The sequence below is a fragment of the Dryobates pubescens genome, chromosome 7 (assembly GCF_014839835.1).
Source record: "Dryobates pubescens isolate bDryPub1 chromosome 7, bDryPub1.pri, whole genome shotgun sequence".
Lineage (NCBI taxonomy): Eukaryota > Metazoa > Chordata > Aves > Piciformes > Picidae > Dryobates > Dryobates pubescens.
This window is the reverse complement of record NC_071618.1, coordinates 44512812-44535363: the sequence shown is the minus strand read 5'-3', so window position 1 is coordinate 44535363 and position 22552 is coordinate 44512812. Positions and strand designations below refer to the sequence as shown.

Here is a 22552-nt window from a genome sequence, read left to right as displayed (position 1 = left end):
CCAGGTGGGGGTTGGTCTCTTCTCCCAGGCAACCAGCACCAGAACAAGAGGACACAGTCTCAAGCTGTGCCAGGGGAGGTTTAGGCTGGGTGTTAGGAAAAAGTTCTTTCCAGAAAGGGAGATTGGCCATTGGGATGTGCTGCCCAGGGAGGTGGTGGAGTCACCATCCCTGGAGGTGCTTAAGAAGAGCCTGGATGAGGCACTTGGTGCCATGGTTTAATTGATTAGATGGTGTTGGGTGGTAGGTTGGACTTGATGATCTTGAAGGTCTTTTCCAACCTGGTAAATTCTATTCTATTCTATTCTATTCTATTCTATTCTATTCTATTCTATTCTATTCTATTCTATTCTATTCTATTCTATTCTATATCTTGGAGAAAACATCTGGAGGAGTTTCAAAACAACCATCCAAATGATGCAGTTTCTGCACCTTCTCCCTGCCCTTCTTCCATTTACAACTGTAGACACTTCACAGGATTCAGAAGGCCTTCCAGGGCTTTCTACCCTGAGCATTTGGATTCGTCCCTCACAGGCAGACATGGAGGATATTTCCTACCAGGTACCTCACAACCTGTCTGTCCCTGTGCCCAGGGTGTCAGGATCATTCCCAGTACCATTGCCTACCACTCTGACTTCAGAAGAGGAAGCGCTCAGTGAAACTCTCTGTGTGCTGGCTGCAATTCAGCATGACTCTCCTCTCACACAGGGCATGGATTCAGGGCACATTTCCTCTGCAGAGATCAGAGGAATGAAAAGAGATTCAATGGGAAACCTGACAAACGGAGGGAGGATGAATCCCTTGGTCGTACAAGGTGGCAGCTGGTCACACAGTGATCTGAGCACAGGGTTTGGCTCAGGATGTCTGGGGTCGGGGTAAATTTAGCAGTTTACACCACGGTGAGTCCTGGAAGCTGGGAAAGGATGCCACGGGGAGGAGTGCTCTGTACTCAAATGACACTTGTGCTCAGATGAGAGAGAATTCCTTGCATCAACAGAAATAATGTTGAGCTGGTCTGGGGAGGACTCAGCCTGGTTTTACAAAGGAAAGTCACACCTCGTAAATGCAGGAGCCCTTGTGGAAAGCACCGGCAAATAGGTGCAAGGCTAAGAACAGTTTTCCAAAGTCCTAGATCAAAGCCTCTCAGAGAAACCACGCTGTGATGGTTTAAGAGGTAAGGTTATGTGAACAAAGGACTGATTAAAAGGCAGGAAACAGAAGGCAGAAATAAATAGCCAGTTCTGACAGTGGAAAGAGGTTGGCAGCGGAGTCATGCTGGGATTTGTACTCAAGCTTATATCGTTCAGCACGACTTAAACCGGCGAAAAAGAGGGGGAGGGGGGAGCCTCATCAGATGGGAGTTTGTTGAGGTTATTAAGCATCCAAGACAGTAAAGATGATGAATGGCTGGGGAAGCCGCAGAGGAGCCTCACGATACACAGCAACCGAACAATAGAAAGGCAGGTGGGATCCAGCAGAGCCAATTCTGAAATTAATTACATTAAAAAGAAAAGGGAAGGCTAATTTTGCCTACATGATGATGGGCTCTGAACTCTTACTGCTTGAGAATTACACCTTCTTGTCACACAAAGGTCTGTCAAAAGGGTAGCTCAGCACTCAGCCAAAGCAAGGAGTCACATTCCTAGGAAAGGAACAGAAAAGGAAATGGAACAAACCTGCAAGCCATTCTTTGGCTCCACAGAGCATCTGCATCTCCCCTGCTCAGCATTCCTCAAACCACATCCAGAGTGCTGTGCAGAATCTTAGCTTCCCCACTTATGACAGAGAAAAACTGAAGAGAGCTCAGAAGGGCTGGAACCACAGAGATGGTCAGGGAGCTGGAGAGAAGAGGAGGCTCAGGGGAGACCTTCTTGCTCTTTACAACTCCCTGAAGGGAGGTTGTAGCCAGGTGGGGGTTGGTCTCTTCTCCCAGGCAAGCAGCACCAGAACAAGAGGACACAGTCTCAAGCTGTGCCAGGGGAGGTTTTGGCTCGAGGTGAGGAAGAAATTCTTCATAGAGTGATTGGCCATTGGGATGTGCTGCCCAGGGAGGTGGTGGAGTCACCATCACTGGAGGTGTTTAGAAGGAGCCTTGATGGGGTGCTTGGTGCCATGGTTGAGTTGATTAGATGGTGTTGGGTGATAGGTTGGACTCGATGATCTTGAAGGTCTCTTCCAACCTGTTCTGTTCTGTTCTATTCTATTCTATTCTATTCTATTCTATTCTATTCTAATGAGCAAGGAGAGGCTTCAGGAGTAATGGCAATCTCCCATCCCTTCAGAGGGTTACATATAAGACAGAGCCAGAGCTTCTCAGAGGTATACAGCAGAAGGGAAGGATCACAAATTCAAACCTGGGAAATTCAGACTCCAGATTACGACACAGTTTTTCACCATTAATAGAATAGAATAGAATTAACCAGGTTGGAAAAGACCTTTGAGATCATCAAGCCCAACCTATCACCCAACACCCTCTAATCAACTAAACCATGGCACCAAGTGCTTCATCCAGGCTCTTCCTAAACACCTCCAGGGATGGGGACTCCACCACCTCCCTGGGCAGCACATTCCAATGGCCAATCTCTCTTGCTGGGAAGAAAGAGGCACAGAACAGAGGGATGTTTTAGAGAAGTCTGTGTAGCCATTACTGGTCTGGAAATGGTGAGCAGGAAAAACCTGAGGCTCTTAGACTATGTTGCTCATAATTTCACCCAAACAATGTGATACATAAGCAAATGGCATGACCCCTGTGCACATTGAGCTCTCTGAACAGAACAGTCTCTTACCAAATAATGGGAAAGGAATGAGTGAAAGTCCACCTCTGGTGAAACACTCTTCAGTCTGACTTGCTTTACTACAGACAGAAAGGGGGTTGTACACTCTCCTCTCTGTTTTGCCTGACAGTAGGGACGCCCAACCATTCCAAAACTTGGTTACAAGCACTGTGAATGTAAACAAGAAGAACTTTTATTCCTGGTGAAGTATCAGCATACAGAACAGAAATACTTGGAGACAGAACCAGTGGAGACTGCATAAATTCAGAGTACTTGGAAGCTCATTTGGCTTTCTTCCTGTTAGGATTCAGGTGGTAAAACCTGGAGCTGAGATGTTCGTGGAGCAGCTGGTTAATGCCACACATGAGCCTCGGGACTGGCACTTGAACCATCCTGTGCTTGTTTGTAGACCTCCAGTACCAGCTCTTACTGCCACATGAGGAGGCAGTCCCCACAGGTGCTGAACTCTTTCTTGCAGAGGCATAGCCTGGGTGGAAGGATGTCTCAAGCCATCCTCTTTGTTGAAAGCCCCAGTCAGCTCTTGTCAGGAGTGTGGATGTTGGCATGATTCCAGGCTCAGGCAGACATGAGCTCCCAACAGTTTCTGATTCCATGTTCTGACCATATGCCAGCAATGCTATTAAAATATTGTGATATGGAGCTTTGGGTTTGGGTGGTTTTTATGTTCCAAACAATGAATGCTACAATTTGTAACAGATCTGAACCAAATTCACCCTCCTCACTGTCATACCTGTAAGGGCCTAGCATTGGTAACATGACTGTCCCCTAAAACACATGATTGATTTAGAACAGAATAGAATGAACCAGGTTGGAAGAGACCTTTGAGATCATTGAGTCAAACCTCTCACCCAACAGCATCTAATCAACTAAACCATGGCACCAAGCACCTCATCCAGGCTCTTCCTAAACACCTCCAGGGATGGTGACTCCATGAAGTTAATTCCTCTTTCATTTTTGTGCTAGCCTGAGTACCACAGAAAATAACCTATCAAAAGTATCAACCAGCCCTAGCCACAGCTGTTCCAATGGTGCAGGCTGATGGGGAGCACTGCTGGTCTGACCTCAGGGGGTTTCACAAGCATTCTGACACACAACACCCCCGCAGAGAGCAGCTTCAGCTGAATGGGGTCTGCGGTGCTCGGAGGGCAGTTCGTTCCAAGGCCACAGAAGTCAGAGGGAAGACTGTGTGGGCTCTGAGGGAGTATAAAGCAGGTAAACACAAGCACATCAGGACACATGAGGTTCAACAAGAGCAAGGGCAGGGTCCTGCAGCTGGGTCGAGGCAATCCCAGGCACAAAGCCAGGCTGGAAAGCAGCCCTGAGGAGAGACTTGGGGGTGCTGGGGGAGGAGAAGCTCACCAGGAGCTCTCAGTGTGCACTTGCAGCCTGGAAAGCCAACCAGAGCCTGGGCTGCAGCAAGAGAAGTGTGGCCAGCAGGGCAAGGGAGGGGATTCTCCCCCTCTGCTCAGCTCTGCTGAGACCCCACCTGGAGTCCTGCCTCCAGTTCTGGAGCCCCTATTCCAAGAGGGATCTGGAGGTGCTGGAAGGTGTCCAGAGAAGGGCCATGAGGATGAGCAGAGGCTGGAGCACCTCCCCTGTTCAAGAGGGGATTGAATGTGGCACTTGGTGCCATGGGCTAGTCATGAGGTCTGTGGTGACAGGTTGGACTCGATGATCCTCGAGGTCTCCTCCAACCTTAGTGATACTGTGATACTTGGAGCCATGGTTTAGTTAGTCCTGAGGTGTTGGCTGCTAGGTTGGACTTGATGATCTCTGAGGTCTTTTCCAACCTTACAGATTCTGTGTTTCTGTGCAGGCTGTGCATACAGCTCCAGCTCCTTAGCTGCCAGACTAACATCTTGTTTTTGAATTGGAGCCAGAGAGGTTACCAAGAATGAGCTTTTAAAAATCACCTCCTGAAAAACCAGTAAAATTTGACCTCAGAGAGAGAGTCACTGGAGAATGAAATGTGATTTCCTCATACAGGAGTACACTTGCACTGGAAACATGAAGAATATGTTTCTGAACTCATTATTTTCAACAGAAACATAGCAACCTCATAAAGCCCAGGGAGCTGCCCTGTCTTGGGGACTAGAGGTGCAGCAATACATAAAAATGCTGGGCTGTCCTCCATGGTTTGTGTTCCCAAAGCATAAGCTCTGTGCTGGGTGGGTTAGCAGCAGCAAACCTTGTTCACTTGGGTCACCACTCAAGTGGCTTTAACACCAGCCCTGATGGCTTCCTGCCAACTGGAGGAACCCAGTTCTGAGAGTTGAACACCCTGTGTAAGGTTTCCCTTTTGGCACTTTCTGCATCCTGGAGTGTCAAAGGAAGAGAGACAGCACAGCTTCCTCTTGCCTGGGGAAGCAGTGAATCTCCTCCTCACCTCAGCACTTGCAGCTGTGAGGTAAGAAGGACTCATGTCCTTGCAGGAAATGTCTTGCCTGCCTCCACTGGAGGCTGTGTGCTGGAGCCTGCTGTGCTTGGAGCTGCCTTTGGACTGGTGGGAGGGAAAGATGATGCCTTTCCTCTCTCACATTTCCTCATTTAAAGGGAATTCCTCAAGAGAGGTGAAGGAGTTTGATGTCACCAATGAACCTCTGTTTTCTGTCAAAGAAAACTGGAGTATTATTTGATGCTTCAGGTATTTCCTTCACCACCTTCAGCCGACAGTCAGTCGTAGGGAACATCCACCTTGCACTGCTGTGGACAAGCCTCTGTCCATCATCTCCCTCAGCACAAAGGTACAGGGTGCAAGAACAGACTGCTTGACTGTGTGTAGCTTAGGGACAACCACCTCTGGGGGGTCCAAGTACTTTCTGCAAACGTTTGGCATGCTCTGTTTCATCACCTCTCCTCAGCAAGGAACCAGCTGCAAGCTGAAGGTGGGCCCACTGCTGTCCCATTTGCTCCAGAAGGTGTAAGACACAGGAAACTTCAGATGTAAAATTCTTCCTCATTAGCTGGAGATGCTGGACAAGCACTACCATGAGCACCCAGAGAGCCAGCAGCTGCTCTCGAGGAGCGTTTGGGCTGCTTGGAGAGAGATGCTGACATGAATGAGCTGGAAGACCATTCAGGAAGAGAAGGCAGCACACCATCCACTGACTCAAAGGTATTGCACACGTCTGAGAGAGGCCTTCCACCGGTGGCCTCCTGTTCAGCCTTACTGTGCTTCCATATGGGAAGAGAGGCTTCCATATCATTGCAAAATCCATTAAGGGCAGAGTACGCAGAGACCACAGACAGGTCTGAGGCAGACAGCTTCATCCCTGTGTCTACGTCAGTCTCCTGGGCACCCTCCAAGTCATCAACATGAAGCCTGGGGCTGCACCTCCACATTTTTAACCTGGTTGCAGGTGAGCCAGCACTCAAAAACTGCAATGGTTCACCGAAATCCACAGCCTCTGAAGCTGAGGAGGAGCTCACGGTGGGCAGGCAGAACAGAGACTTGCTGCGCTGAAATGGCCACGAAACGCTGCAGGCGCTGCTGGATCTGCGTGCAAAATCGCCTCCATCACCGTGTCTCAAGTCCTGCTGGGAGAAACCAAGATAATGGCCAAGGCCATTAGTGTGGTGCACTTTGTTCTGACCCATTTCTTTTGGCTGCTGAGGGACAGAGCGGTGGCTGTGAGGAAGAAAGGCTGGCAGAGCAGTGAAGCGGGGATCTGTTGACACAGATGGATACGGTTGCTTGTTCTGCTTTGCAGACTTCCTACACCAACTGCCTGTTTGCTGCAGCCGGGAGAGGGAGAGAAGAAGATGATATTAATACAGAGTTGGCAGCCTTACAACTGCTAAGTCTCCATTGCTGAGTTGTTACTGCAAATAATTACGAAGCAGACCTCGTTCGGTATGCTTGCAGCAAATGTTTCGCTTCAATAACAAAGAGAAAGAGCCCTGCCAAAAGCCCCAAATATTTACATAAGAAGCCTTGAAGACAAGGAGGATAAATGGTAGAGGAGCCCTGCCTTGTGGGCTGGATTACACCAGCTAGAAATTCTCACTTCCTATTGCCTTGTGCAGATTCATTCATACTCTGCCTTCCGACATTGCTGCCTTAGTGGACAGCTGAAGCACAGAAAGGGAGATGCATGCTGCCGTCATTCTCATTTCCCATTTCTTCCTTAATACAGTGTTAATCTTTCCTGCTTTTTCCTCTGAAACATTACAAAGCCTTTAGCAAGCAACCTCACACTCTGTCATCTCAATGGGAATTTGCTACTTCTTTCAGGTCTCACATTCTCTCTTTCACATATGGTTAGCTGAGCAGCGTGCTCTACAAACCACTTCCTCTACTAACTAGCTTCTAATGACTTTAAGCACAGCATTAAACACCTAAGCTGCTTGTAGGCACCTAGACTGATGGTTATGATCTGAGCTGGCACCTGAATCTCATCCCTAGGGCAGGATTCAGTTGTTTACCTGCCAGATAGTTGAACATTTACACAGGGACAGCAGCTGTGACAAATGGGAGCCAATGTCACTCTCCAAAAGCAGCTGGAGGCCTGGTGGCCTTCCTATGGAATTACAGAGCCACAGAAACATTCAGGTTGGAAAAGGCCCTCAGGATCAACAAGTCCAACCCTGAACCCTACTCTGTAAGGTTCACCCCTAAACCTTGTTCCCAAGCACCACATCCAAATGACCTTTAAACACATCCAGGGCTGGTGACTGCACCACCTCCCTGGGCAGCACATTCCAATGCCTGACCACTCTGTGAAGTCTTTTCCTAATGTCCAGTCTGAACCTACCCAGTCACAGCTTGAGGCTATTCCCTCTTGTTCTATTTCTGACTACCTGTGAGAAGAGACCAGCACAAGGCCCTCCACGATGTCCTTTCAGGTAGTTGCAGAGAGCAATGAGGTCTCCTCCTCTTTCCCAAACTAACCATCCCCAGCTCCCTCAGTCACTCTTCATCAGCTTTATTCTCCAGGCCCTTCATCAGCTTTCTTGCCCTGCTCTGCACTGGCTCCAGCACCTCTCTTGTACTGAGGTGCCCCAAACTGGACACAACATTTGAGGTGTGGCCTCACCAGAGCTGAGTACAAGGGGACACTCACCTCCCTGCTCCTGCTGGACACAGCATTTCTGATACATCTTCTCCCAGGCAACCAGCACCAGAACAAGAGGACACAGTCTCAAGCTGTGCCAGGGGAGGTTTAGGCTGGATGTCAGGAGGAAGTTCTTCCCAGAAAGAGAGATTGGCCATTGGGATGTGCTGCCCAGGGAGGTGGTGGAGTTGCCATCCCTGGAGGTGTTTAGGAAGAGCCTGGATAAGGCACTTGGTGCCATGGTTGAGTTGATTAGATGGTGTTGGGTGATAGGTTGGACTTGATGATCTCAAAGGTCTTTTCCAACCTGGTTAATTCTATCCTATCCTACCCTACCCTACCCTACCCTACCCTACCCTACCCTACCCTATCCTATCCTATCCTATCCTATCCTACCCTACCCTACCCTATCCCATCCTATCCTAAAATGATCAAACCAGCAAAACCCAGATGAACTACCTATTAACAAACCCAAATCACAAACTAATAAAAGGTTTCCAACCACATCAGAAGCAGTCTTCTAAGACAAGCAATGAATAAAGGTGGAGCTTGATTATTTTACCAAAGAGATTACATGACATGACAGAAAGGGACAAGACCTGGCAATGAAGGAATCATAGAATCAACTAGGCTGGAAACGACCTTCAGAGGTCCTTTGTATCCCCTGTCTCTACAAGCAGTCCATACATCGCCGCTCCTGACATCTCGCTAGGGCGCATCACATTGTCTTAGTGACCCAGATCTGTCATAACTATCTTCTGCTTTTCATTGCAGTGCTTTTTACCAGGCAGAACAGGGTTTTCACATCTGCAAAGAATGTTCTTCTCCATTGTGACTGCCTAGCTAGAGTGACTGCCTAGCTAGAGTGACTGCCTAGCTAGAGGTGATTTATAGGACAGCCAGACCATCGGCGCTCGCTTAGGCACTGCAGATGAATGTATAGGCTGATGGACTCACAAGGGGCTCTGGTAATTCATAACCTGCTTCTGTATCATACAACAAGCTCTTTTCCTTAGTGCCATAAAGAATGAAATTAATTCATGGAGGAATTAATCACAGGATCACAGAATTTCAGGGGCTGGGAGGGACCTCGAAAGATCATCCAGCCCAACCCCCCTGCCAGAGCAGGATCACCTACACCACATCAGACAGGAACACATCCAGGCAAGTTTTGAATATCTCCAGAGAGGGAGACTCCACAAGCTCCCTGGGCAGCCTGTTCCAGGGCTCTGTCACCCTCATAGTGAAAACATTTTTCCTCATATTTGCATGAAACTTCCTCTACCTCAACATCCACCACTGCCCCTTGTCCTGTCACTGGGCACCACTGAGCAGAGCCTGGCTCCAGCCTCTTGAGACTCACCCTTTACCTATTTAGAAACATTGATGAGGTCACCTCTCAGTCTCCTCTTCTCTAAGCTAAGGAGCCTTCAGCTCCCTCAGTCTCTCCTCGTAAGGAAGAGGTTCCACTCCCTTCATTGTCCTCATGGCTCTGTGCTGGACTCTTTCAAGCATCAGGAAGAGTGTGGCCAGCAGGAGCAGGGAGGTCATTGTGCCCTGTGCTCAGCACTGGTTAGGCCACACCTTCAGTCCTGTGTCCAGTTCTGGGCCCCTCAGTTTAAGAAGGACATTGAGACCCTTGAAGGTGTCCAGAGAAGGGCAACAAAGCTGGGGAGGGGTCTGGAGCACAGCCCTGTGAGGAGAGGCTGAGGGAGCTGAGGCTGGAGAAGAGGAGGCTCAGGGGAGACCTCATTGCTGTCTACAACTCCCTGAAGGGAGGTTGTAGCCAGGTGGGGGTTGGTCTCTTCTCCCAGGCAAGAAGCACCAGAACAAGAGGACACAGTCTCAAGCTGTGCCAGGGGAGGTTCCTGGGCATGTTTACTTTATTAATATAGGTAAAGACCCAATTATTTTGGGAATAAAAGAGACACATGTGTAACTACCTGTCTTGAGATCTTGCTAGTATTTATGAAGCCTCCAGTTCAAAACAGCTCTTGCTAGTTTTGGGTTACAGCTATGCAACACAATGACTGCAGGTGCAATCAAATTACCTGCACTCAGAAGGATGCTTTACCCAGGGCATCACCTATGAAGGTGTGAGGCAGAGGGCAATGCCAAGCTACATGGATGAGGTGAGATGGAACACGCCTGCTAGAAATCCTGGGGGCTCTCGTGTAGGAACTTGCTAACCAAATGTGGGAGTTCTAGGCTGTACCTTGACAATTCTCCACAGATCTTGAACAGAAAGTGGTAGAATGGAAATAAATCAGCACTGGGTATGAAAAGGAAAATAATGATAAGCTCCCAACAATCCCACTGGACACACTGGCAATCAAGTGGGGTTGTATGTACTATCTGTCTCTCTCTTTTTCAGCTTCCTTGCTCTGGGAGACACTGACTGCTGTTTCTGGCTGGCTTTGCTGACCTTAGCTGTGCTCTTTGTTTTGGCTAAGTACTAAAAAACCATTCTCTGCTCTTGCTCATGTCCCTGTCTGTCCAGGGGGGTAAGGAGGGGAGCAGGGAAGGGACAGCTATTAGCTCTCCTGGTTTTTGGGCCAGCAGGGTTCTTGTGCTGTTTATTATTATTATGCTGATTGGCCATTGGGATGTGCTGCCCAGGGAGGTGGTGGAGTCACCATCACTGGAGGTGTTTAGGAAGAGCCTGGATGAGGCACTTGGTGCCATGGTTTAGTTGATCAGATGGTGTTGGGTGATAGGTTGGACTGGATGATCTCGAAGGTCTCTTCCAACCTGGTTAATTCTATTCTATTCTATTCTATTCTATTCTATTCTATTCTATTCTATTCTAGTGCCTCATCCAGGCTCTTCCTAAACACTTCCAGGGATGGTGACTCCACAACCTCCCTGGGCAGCACATTCCAATGGCCAATCTCTCTTTCTGTGTAAAACTTCCTCCTAACCTCCAGCCTAAACCTCCCATGGTGCAGCCTGAGACTGTATCCTCTTGTTCTGGTGCTGGTTGCCTGGGAGAAGACCAACCCCCACCTGGCTACAACCTCCCTCCTCAGTTCAGGAAGGATGCTGACTTGCTGGAGCGTGTCCAGAGAAGGGCAACAAAGCTGGGGAGGGGTCTGGAGCACAGCCCTGTGAGGAGAGGCTGAGGGAGCTGGGGTTGCTTAGCCTGGAGAAGAGGAGGCTCAGGGGAGACCTTATTGCTGTCTACAACTCCCTGAAGCGAGGTTGTAGTCAGGCAGAGGTTGGTCTCTTCTCCCAGGCAACCAGTACCAGAACAAGAGGACACAGTCTCAGGCTGCACCAGGGGAGGTTTAGGCTGGAGGTTAGGAGGAAGTTTTACACAGAGAGAGTGATTGCCCATTGGAATGGGCTGCCTGAGGAGGTGGTGGGGTTGCCAGCGCTGGGGGTGTTCAGGGCAAGGCTTGACAGGATGCTTGGTTCCATGGTTTAGTTGATTAGATGGTGTTGGATGATAGGTTGGACATGATGATCTTGAAGGTCTCTTCCAACCTGGTCTATTCTATTCTATTCTATTCTGTTCTGTTCTGTTCTATTCTATTCTATTCTATTCTATTCTATTCTATTCTAGACAGCAAGAAGGTCTCCCCTGAGCCTCCTCTTCTCCAGGCTAAGCAACCCCAGCTCCCTCAGCCTCTCCTCACAGGGCTGTGCTCCAGACCCCTCCCCAGCTTTGTTGCCCTTCTCTGGACACTTCCCAGCATCTCAGCATCTTTCCTAAACCGAGGGGCCCAGAACTGGACACAGGACTCAAGGTGTGGCCTGAGCAGTGCTGAGCACAGGGCAGAATGACCTCCCTGCTCCTGCTGGCCACACTGTTCCTGATGCAGGCCAGGATGCCCTTGGCCTTCTTGGCCACCTGGGCACACTGCAGGCTCATGTTCAGCCTACCATCAACCAGTACCCCCAGGTTAGCTCAATGCTGTGTAGTTTAGTTATGTTATTATTTAGAAGAGCTATTTCCCAGTGCTGCTCTTCATGATATGAGCAGAAAGAGCAAATAATAGGGGGGCTTGTCTTAATACTCTCTTCTTAAAGCAATCTAACTGAAGGCTTTCCTGGCCATGAGAATATTGAACTGTACTACATGTCGGGATCAGAAGGTCCATCTCATGAGTTACCAGTGAATAAAGATTAGAGGCTAATCCTATATTGTAGAGAACTGGATTATGTGGACTAGTAAGACTTTTCTATATCTATATTCTGTAGCTTGCCAGAGATCACAGAGAGGATTCAATGACTTAACCAGGATTAAAACTCAGGTAAAACTAGCTCCTAGTCCTGTGCCAAGGCTATTGAGTGTCCTCACTTGTTCCAGCCTAGCACAGCACATGGAGAGCTGCACACAGATTAGTGTAATCGCTCCTCCTCGGTTTAGCCTTACAGTGCCTGACAGCCCCACAGAGTTCAGGCTGGATTTCCAGGTGGGGCTGCTCATGGGAGAAACCACGACAGGCAAGCAGGAGATGCTGGTCTTGCACTGCACTTTGTGTCATGGGATGCCAAAAAGAGAAAAGCCTGTTTTTGTACCTCAAGGACAGTAGGAGGCACATGCAGCTACTCTTCTCAGCTGAACAGCCTTCTCCTGTCCCCTCAGTCCTGCCCTTGGCTTTGGAAGCAGTTCCATCTGCCTACATTTTCTGCATATCTGTCTTTTTTAAGCCCTTTTCTTCAGCCTTCTCACAGCTTGCTTTCTGCATTGGGTGTCACCTCGCTGCAGCCTGGCAGAGCCCTGCCCAGTACAGTCATGCTGCCTGCATCCACCACAGCCAAGCAGAGCTGCTGGAGAGGAGGGTCAGCCATCTCAGAGGACAATGACACGACCCAGCTTGACACTTTGGTTTTGACTGAGGTTCCAAACACAGGGAGAAAGAGCTCACCACAAAGATGCACAACAAACCCAGCCAGTGACTGAACAGATCTGCTCTCTGTTGGAACAGGTATTTTCATCTGGTGCTGATCTGCTGCTCATTTATAACCTCTGCACAAATCTTTGTGAAGCCTGGAGGGATTTGGAGTCTTTGTGTACTACAGTGGGCTGCAGAAGACTTTCATGACAAATACCCAGGAGTGCCACAAACAGCTTGGGGCAAACCCCACAGCAATGCACCTACAAATCCACCTGGGCTGTCCACACCTGAGTGCTCTTGCAGCCTATTTTAGGTTGTCTGCTTTTTAAGAAAGCAGAGAGTGATCTCATCACACACTATCTCTATTAAGCACTGCCAGAAAGGCTCCACTGAGGTCAGAACCCAGAGAAACAGGGAGGGTGATGGAGCACTGGAACAGGCTGCCCAGGGTGGTTGTGGAGTCTCCTTCTCTGGAGGCTTTCAAAACCCACCTGGGTGCATTCCTGTGTGGACTACCCTCAGTCATCCTGCTTTGGCAAGAGGGTTGGACTTGATGAGCTCTTGAGGTCCCTTCCAACCTCTAATACACTGTGATACAGTGATGGAGACATCTCCAAGGTAGCAGAGACCTGAGTTTCCAACAGCAAGTTACTAATTCTCAGTGGTTGGGTCCACAAGCAATCTGCTCAGCACTAAAGCTCCAGGTAACAAACCATGCTGCCTAAGATCACAGTTGGCTGGTACAGGTAAGAGAAGCACTGGCTGATTAACTCAGCAAATCAGCTACAAAACCCCCTCTAACTGAAAACTATGGTCAATGAACATTTGCACTGGTTCTAAGGATGCTCTATAAAGCAACACTAGGCAGAAAATAGCCACCTCATTAAAACAGTACAGGTTCATTAGCACAATTAACTGGCATAGAAGCTTTACAATGCCAGATCTGATTGCCTTGCTTCTGGCAGGGTTAGCACAGACTCCTAACAAACCACTGACTTTTGGGGACTTTCAGCTCTCCAGCAATGTTGCTTACTTCTTGGTGCTGAAGATGGCAGGGGGGAGGGATTTCAGCATGAAGTTGGTTATTATGGGGTGAATCAGGTACCTGATATTTTGGTCAGCACTGGTCAGGCCACACCTTGACTCCTGTGTCCAGTTCTGGGCCCCTCAGGTTAGGAAAGATGTTGAGGTGCTGGAAGGTGTCCAGAGAAGGGCAACAAAGCTGGGGAGGGGTCTGGAGCACAGCCCTGGGAGGAGAGGCTGAGGGAGCTGGGGTTGCTTAGCCTGCAGAAGAGGAGGCTCAGGGGAGACCACCTTGCTCTCTCCACCTCCCTGAAGGGAGGTTGTGGCCAGGGGGGAGTTAGTTGGTCTCTTCTCCCAGGCAACCAGCAGCAGAACAAGAGGACACAGTCTCAAGCTGTGCCAGGGGAGGTTTAGGCTGGAAGTTAGGAAGAAGTTCTTCCCAGAGTGATTTGCCATTGGAATGTGCTGCCCAGGGAGGTGGTGGAGTCACCATCACTGGAGGTGTTTAGGAAGATCCTGGATGAGGCACTTGGTGCCATGGTTTAGTTGATTAGATGGTGTTGGGTGATAGGTTGGACTTGATCTCCAAGGTATTTTCCAACCTGGTTAATTCTATTCTATTCTATTCTATTCTATTCTATTCTATTCTATTCTATTCTATTCTATCCTATCCTATCCTATCCTATCCCATCCCATCCTATCCCATCCCATCCTATCCCATCCCATCCTACCCTATCCTATCCTATCCTATCCTATCCTATCCTATCCTATCCTATCCTATCCTATCCTATCCTATCCTACTCTATTCTATGCTGGCATCTCCTAGGGTGCCTGTTTGACATTCCAGGAAGGCACTGCCCTTGTGTATGCCCTCAGCCTAATCTGCCAGGAGACATCTTCTGGGTGGCTCAGGTCCACTTCAGCATGTAAAATGGCAGTAAGTCTATTGTTTAAGCACTGAGCCACTACTTAGGTGAGATGACAATTTGCTGTCACCCCTGTTGCTCCCCAGCACGTCTGTGTGCTGCTCCTCATGCAGAGTGGGTAGGAAATTCTGCCAAACTCTTTGTGCTTTGCTTTGTTTTGTTTGTCCTTTTCCCCCCTATCCAAATGCATTCTCATGATTTAAAGAAGCCATCTGTGCACTTTATTCTCTCTGCTCACTCCCCCTGCTCCCCTGGCTAAGCCAGTGCCATGGGTTATTAACCTCTCCTGCTTCCCACACTGCACTGCCAGGAGTGCAAGTGCATTAGCATTTAAGCCTCCTCTGCGAGGATTATGCCCAGAGGCAGCCAGGAATTTGGCCAAGGCCTGTGAAACCTGCAGCAGACTCAGCACAGGAGTATGTGGTGCATTCTTAGCCACACTGTTCACATATTCTTCCCACTGCTCTGGCAGGAGCACCCCAGAGCTCCTGCTTGTGGGCTTAGCACTGGTGAAGCAGGGTGGGTGTCTTCCCACAGGAGGCAAACATGCTCTTAAGCCTTTCTCCTGGCCTTTGCCTCAGCTGTGTAGAGCTGGACCTTGGAGCTAACTATCCAAGGTAGAAAAGCTGCAGTGACAAAACAACTGTGAAGTGTCTCCTTGCAAATGAAGGAATAGTTTCTGTGGCATTAACCAGACTTATCCTGGCCATGAATAACTTCATTTTCTGTTGTGCTGACTTCATCTAAGCCCCTTGGTAATTGCATTTGCAAAATGGGTTAAGAACATGGATCAATCTGTCTGGCAAGTATTCAAGCCCCTGTAAGCACACCAAGGAAAGCACAGAGGTCACATCTTGTTAGTCTAAGCATGGAAGTGTATTCAAACATTAAACACTGCCTGTATTTCAACAGGGATGTTAAGTTACCATTTGGGGCACAATTAGTGACTGTGATCTGCATAAAGGTGCAGTATCCACATGAAGTAAATGAAAATATCCTGATGATTACTAAGTGCCAACTGGTTTACTGGCTGAGAAATAGCAGGAGGTCACTGTTTGGGTTCATAGAACTGGGAAGCAGTGAAAGTTATTATCAATGCTGTGGGCATAAATAATATTTACAGTAGCAGCATTCTGTGAGAATCCAAAAGGTAGTCTTGGTACTTTCAAAGCTGGATGCTGCAGAGGGACCTTGCCAGGCTGGACAGAGGGGCAGAGTCCAAGGGCAGGAGATTGAACACATCCAAGTGCCAGGTTCTACACATTGGCCACAGCAACCCCAGGCAGTGCTACAGGCTGGGGTCAGAGTGGCTGAGAGCAGGCAGGCAGAGAGGGACCTGGGGGTGCTGGTTCGGTTCTGTTCTATTCTATTCTATTCTATTCTATTCTATTCTATTCTATTCTATTCTATTCTATTCTATTCTATTCTATTCTATTCTATTCTATTCTATTCTACTCCATTCCATTCCATTCCATTCCATTCCATTCCATTCTAAGAACCTATAAAGCAAAGTTATGCCACAGAGCAGAAACTTTGTGCAAAGGAAGAAAGCAAAGGGGACCCAGGTGAGTGCAGCTGCTGGGTGCAAGCTTTGTAATGGCTCTTGTAAGCTGAAGTTTGGAAGTTAGCTCAGGCTAACCCAGTGCAAGCACTAAGCCTGACAAACTGGTGACTGCCTTGGCACAGACAGGCAGCTGACTTGCCTCCTGAGCCCTGTTTAGCTCTAGCCTGGGATGTCTGTGGGTGGCATCTGCAAAGTGGCATTGAAAAGTTCCAGCACTGTGTGCAATGTGACTCACCAGAGCACAGCTGCCCTGTGGCCCATGGAATCACAGAATGCACTGGGTTGGAAAGAACCGCTAGGAGTCATCTAGTCCAAACCCCCTGCAGTAAGCAGGGGGTTCCCCAACCAGATCAGCTTGCTAAGAGCCCCATCAAGCCTGAATGCCTCCAGGGATGGGGCTTCCACCACCTCCCTGGGCAACCTGTTCCAGTGTTCTGCCACCCTCATAGTAAAGAGCTCATTCCTAATGTCCAGTCAAAATCTGCCCTCCTCTGTTTTAAAAGCCCTTGTCCTAGTGCTACACACCTTTGGAAATAGTCCTTCCTCAGCTTTCTTGTAAGCCCCTTTCAGTCACTGGAAGGCTGTGGTAAGGTCTCCCCAGAGTCCCTGGGCTGCCCAGGGAGGTGGTGGAGTCACCATCACTGGAGGTGTTTAGGAAGAGACTGGATGAGGCACTTGGTGCCATGGTTGAATTGATTAGATGGTGTTGGGTGATAGGTTGGACTTGATGATCTTGAAGGTCTCTTCCAACCTGGTTAATTCTATTCTATTCTACTCTACTCTATTCTATTCTATTGTATTCTACTCTACTCTACTCTACTCTACTCTACTCTACTCTACTCTACTCTTCTCCAGGCTGAATGACCTCAAGTGGCCTAGCCTGTCTGTGTAGGAGAGGCACTCTCTGATCATTTCTGTGGCCCTCCTCTGGACCCTCTCAATCAGGTCCATGTCCTCGTGGTGAGGGCCCCAGAGCTAGATGCAGTACTCCAGGTGAGGTCTCACCAGAGCAGAATCACCTCTCTCAACCTGCTGGCTGCACTCCTTTTGAGGCAGCCCAGGATGTGATTTGCCTTCTGGGCTGCAAGTGCACACCGCTGGCTCATGTCTGGCTGTGCACCTGGATTTCCAGTCCCAGGAGCTCCAAAGCCAGAGGGGGGTACACACCTCTCTGCACATTTGGAGGGCTGCACAGTGGAAGGATGGCACCCACAACACCTTTTCCACAGAAAGAGGGTTGGACTGTTTGACAAGCTTCATGAATGCAATTCAGTCTGATAATTATCCTTCTTCAAAACCTGAATCATTCTCTTCCCAAGAGGAGGACCTGTGCTCCTTGATTGCAATGCTAAGCAGGAATGAACTCCCCTGTGGCACAGGAATGAACATTAACCTGGCCCTGGATTATCACAGACACCCCCTCTGCAGGGAAGGCAGCTGTCAACACCTTGCTGCTTGTTATCCCCTTTATCTCCCTGGGATGTGGTGCAGTGAAGCAGAGCATGCTGATCCAGTGCCCAGATGTGCCTGCAGATGGCCTAACAAATAAACTCTCTTTCAAGACTCAGTTATAGGCCCTTGAGATTAATTCAGAAAGAGAGTCTGTGGGAATGTTTCTCTTAGGCTGCTCTTCAGGGTGCATTTCTTTTCCTTCACCACCTCTCTCCCCATCCTGATAATCACTGTGCAAAAGAAAGATGCAGTTTGTCACCCAGTAGTAGCAGAAAATAATAAGTGCCACCAGGAATTCTGCTTCTCTTGCACAAACATCTCACAGCTGAGAGCTATTTTATTACCCCCTGTCAGTTCTGTGCCCATATTTTTCACAAACCTATACCCATCAGCCATCATTTCTCCTCTTGGGCTCATAATTCCTTCTCTCCTCACTCTTTTAAACAGCTACCTCATCTCACATCACTCTTTGCATAAACTGAGGCTGACTGATGTCTGGCTAGTGTCATCCACTCCTTTCCTGACTGGTTACACACACAGCAAGGAGTTTCAAGTTCTGTCTTCAGTGGTACTGGTCTGACTCTTTCTTCTAGAAAAGCAAACAAACAAAAGCCTCCTTTTGTGGCTATGACTGCAGGAGAAGCTTTCCTGCAGAAAAAGGGAAAGGGACCTGGGGGTACTGGTTGATAGCAGGCTGAATGAGAGCCAGGAGTGTGCCCAGGTGGCCAAGAAGGCCAAGGGCATCCTGGGCTGCATCAGGAACAGTGTGGCCAGCAGGAGCAGGGAAGTCATTGTGCCCTGTGCTCAGCACTGGTTAGGCCAAACCTTGAGTCCTGTGTCCAGTTCTGGGCCCCTCAGTTTAGGAAAGATGTTGAGATGTTGGAAGGTGTCCAGAGAAGGGCAACAAAGCTGGGGAGGGGTCTGGAGCACAGCCCTGTGAGGAGAGGCTGAGGGAGCTGGGGTTGCTCAGCCTGGAGAAGAGGAGGCTCAGGGGAGACCTTCTTGCTCTCTCCAACTCCCTGAAGGGAGGTTGTAGCCAGGTGGGGGTTGGTCTCTTCTCCCAGGCACCCAGCACCAGAACAAGAGGACACAGTCTCAAGCTGTGCCAGGGGAAGTTTAGGCTGGAAGTGAGGAGGAAGTTCTTCCCAGAAAGAGAGATTGGCCATGGGAATGTGCTGCCCAGGGAGGTGGTGGAGTCAACATCACTGGAGGTGTTTAGGACGAGCCTGGCTGAGGCACTTGTTGCCATGGTTTAGTTGATTAGATGGTGTTGGGTGATGGGTTGGACTCAGTGATGTCAAAGGTCTTTTCCAACCTGGTCAAATCTATTCTATTCTATTCTATTCTATTCTATTCTATTCTAGTGCCATGGGTTAGTTGTTTAGGTGGTGTTTGATTGGTTGATGGGGTGGACGTGATGATCTTAAAGGTCTCTTCCAACCTGGTCTATTCTATTCTATTCTATTCTATTCTATTCTATTCTATTCTATTCTATTCTATTCTATTCTATTCTATTCTATTCTATTCTATTCTATTTTATTCTATTCTATTCCTACCCTATCCTATCCTATCTTATTGTATTCTATTCTAAAACAACAAACATGTTTTTGTTCCCCCCTGTATTGAACTTACCTGCAGAAGGATCCTATTTCCATCATGGTCTTCTGTCTGCCACCTGCCTTCACTGATGGGGCTGCAGGGGTTGGGCAGGAGAGGCACAAGCTGTCCCACATCTTTCACTCTGAACTCCAGCACCGCTGACTCGGTCGGCATTGGCACTTGGCCCTGTGGAAGTCTTTTTAAGGAGAACTGGATGTCTATGTCCATGTTAGAGTAGAGAGGGAACACGCAGAAGTCTGCTTTTTTCTGGCAGACTGGCCTTTTCAGGATTAACTCATACAGTTTCAGAATGTCACCGAAGGTTTCCCCCCTGCAGTAGATAGTGAAGCGAATAATTTCCTTCCCGTAGTGCACCGGGCGAATGGCCCACAGCGGGGTCTCTGGAGCCAGAGTGTAGAAGTCCTGGCTGCAGGGCATGTAAGGCAGGAACTTCCCCTGCACCCTCTCCGTGTGGTGGTAGTGCCAAGGTGGCCGCTGGAAGGTTTCATGGAGCTGCAAGATGGGCTCCTCGCCGTACTCCTCCTGGAGAAACATAATGATGGCAAGGGCGGGCTGGGCAGCCCCGGCCCTCCCCGCAGCGGCCCCGGCCCTCCCCGCCTGCCGCCGCTTCCGCGGCGCTCGTCTCTCCGACACGCGGAACAGCTGGAGGTCGGGGTGGATCCAGGCCAGGAGTCTATCGATGGCCTGCTGAAGACTCTGGGATTCACCCGGGTCTGCGATGATGTGCACGCTAACGAGGAACGGGTCCTGTATGCCTTCCACAGAGAGCTCGCCTGGGGGCACAGAAAGAAAAACACCCTTTGAGGTTGTGACAGGTTAGCATAGCATAGCATAGAATGGGATAGGATAGGATAGGATAGGATAGGATAGGATAGGATAGGATAGGATAGGATAGGATAGAACAGCATAGAATAGAACAGCATAGAATAGAATAGAATAGGATAGGATAGGATAGGATAGGATAGGATAGGATAGGATAGGATAGGATAGGATAGGATAGGATGGAATGGAATGGAATGGAATGGAATGGAATGGAATGGAATGGAATAGAATAGAATAGAATAGAATAGAATAGAATAGAATAGAATAGACAAGGTTGGCAGAGACCTTTGAGACCTTTGAGGTCTCTTCCAACCTTATTGACTCTATGATTCTATGATTCTATTCACAGGCAATCTCTCAAAGAATTACCTACCAGCAAGGACTGCCCCTACCTATCAGGTAGTGATAGGACCAGGGGGAATGGAATGAAGCTGGAGGTGGGGAGATTCAGGCTGGAGGGGAGGAGGAAGTTCTTCCCCAGGAGAGTGGTGAAGCCCTGGAATGGGTTGTCCAGGGGAGGTGGTTGGGGCACTGGCCCTGGAGGTGTTTAAGCCCAGGCTGGATGAGGCTCTGGCCAGGCTGATGTAGTGTGGGGTGTCCCTGCCCATGGCAGGGGGGTTGGAACTGGATGATCCTTGTGGTCCCTTCCAACCCTGACTGATGCTATGATACTATGATAAGACTTGGTGTTTCTACTGATACAGCATCCAGATCATGTTACTCAGTGTGTGCCTCTGTGATAGAAAAGAGCTGCCTCATACAGCTGAGAAGCAGAACATACAAGAACACAGAAGTGGAGTGGGGGTGGACAGGACACTGATAACGTGCAGAACAACCAGGGTGAACGGTGTCCGTCTCACCTTGTTTTAATTTCTGCCAGTTGCCTCAGGGCATGGAAACCACACCACTGAGTTCCACTCTTATCACCTTGATGTTGGAGTTTTCCACCCATTTAAGCATGTTCTGTGTCCTGGAGGCAGCTGCTTTAATAAGGAAGGCATAGGGAGAGGCAATCTCTTTTATTAAACCACCTGATGCAGCTGGGAGAAAACCAGCAAGCCTCCAGGCAGACAGCTCCTTCTTTAGCAAAAGATATTGCTTGTCCCTGCACATCCTGCACTGTTTGTCTCTTCAGACCATCGAGACTGTACTACTAGTGCTTGAAAGTTTGTGTAGGATTAGGGAAGATTGGTAAAAGCAGGAAATAAAAATAAATAGAATTACACTTACACAGGGGAAAACCAAAGAAAGCCTTAGCTGGCCTTGGGAATGTTCACAGGGGCTTTAACTCTTCTGGTCCCCCCAAAGCCCTCTGACCGCTCAAGCACAGAGCAATGCCTGGCTGGAGGGCAGGGGAGAAACTGTGATTTCTGTTTGGCTGGAGGGGCAGGGGAGTGGAGACCCAGGAGAGTTAAATGAACTGCCCAGGTGATCTGGGTGGTTTTGCCTGAAATGGTTTCCCCTCTGTGGCGTTCCCAAAGCATCTCCACGTCCCAGACCCCGAGGCTGGGCACAAAGCCTAAATGCATGCAGCCTTAGAAAGGCTCCCCAAGCTTTTCATTCTGCAGACCACAGTTAATAGAGGGATTGTTTCACAGGCTGTTTCTCCTCCTATTGGCAATCAGCACAAACCTCTCCCTCCTCCTTGCTGGCATCAAAACAGCATTCCTCTGATAGATCAGGAATTGCTTTAGTGGAAAAGCAGTGCTCTGCAAGGAGTGCATTTTAGGTGTCTTTCAATACTGAATAGCTGCAAGACCCAGAGACAAGCTGGATGCAACTGCCCAGCCTTGCAGGGGTGACCATTACACACACAAGCAGCCTGCTTTTAGAAGCTGCAGAAAGATGTGGTACACAGAGCAGATAGCAAGAGTGCATCTGGCCTGGGGGAGAGAGAGAGAAATGAAGCAAATAAAAAAACCCAAACACAATGACAGCAGAGTTCTTGTGTCTCTGCATGAAATGGGTGATGGGGAGGGACTGTGTCAGATGGCTAATGGAAGAAAAAATTGAAGAAAACAAAGAAATCTGTGTCAGTATATGGCAAGAGGCTTTCACAGTATCATAGCATCAGTCAGGGTTGGAAGGGACCACAAGGATCATCCAGTTCCAACCCCCCTGCCATGGGCAGGGACACCCCACACTACATCAGGCTGCCCACAGCCTCAGCCAGCCTGGGCTTAAAACACCTCCAGGGATGGGGCCTCAACCACCTCCCTGGACAACCCATTCCAGGGCTTCACCACTCTCCTGGGGAAGAACTTCCTCCTGACCTCCAGCCTGAATCTCTCCACCTCCAGCTTCATTCCATTCCCCCTGGTCCTATCACTACCTGATAGGTAGGGGCAGTCCTTGCTGGTAGGTAATTCTTTGAGAGATTGCCTGTGAATAGAATCATAGAATCATAGACTCACAGAATCATAGACTCACAGAATCATAGACTCACAGAATCAT

The 22552-nt window shown here is 48.9% G+C and overlaps 1 protein-coding gene across 1 annotated transcript in view; it reads right to left on the bottom strand.

The window, feature by feature from the left end:
* Nucleotides 1-5652: 5652 nt before the first annotated feature.
* The window catches only part of FAM124A (family with sequence similarity 124 member A), a 40740-nt gene continuing 23840 nt past the window's right edge, over nucleotides 5653-22552 (bottom strand). The window contains exons 3-4 of the mRNA XM_054163011.1: nucleotides 19289-20049; nucleotides 5653-6528 (exon numbers count right to left, since the gene is read on the bottom strand). Of these exons, the coding sequence (XP_054018986.1) occupies nucleotides 5731-6528; nucleotides 19289-20049 (1559 nt within the window). The 3' untranslated portion in view covers nucleotides 5653-5730. The remainder of the gene's footprint in view (nucleotides 6529-19288; nucleotides 20050-22552) is intronic.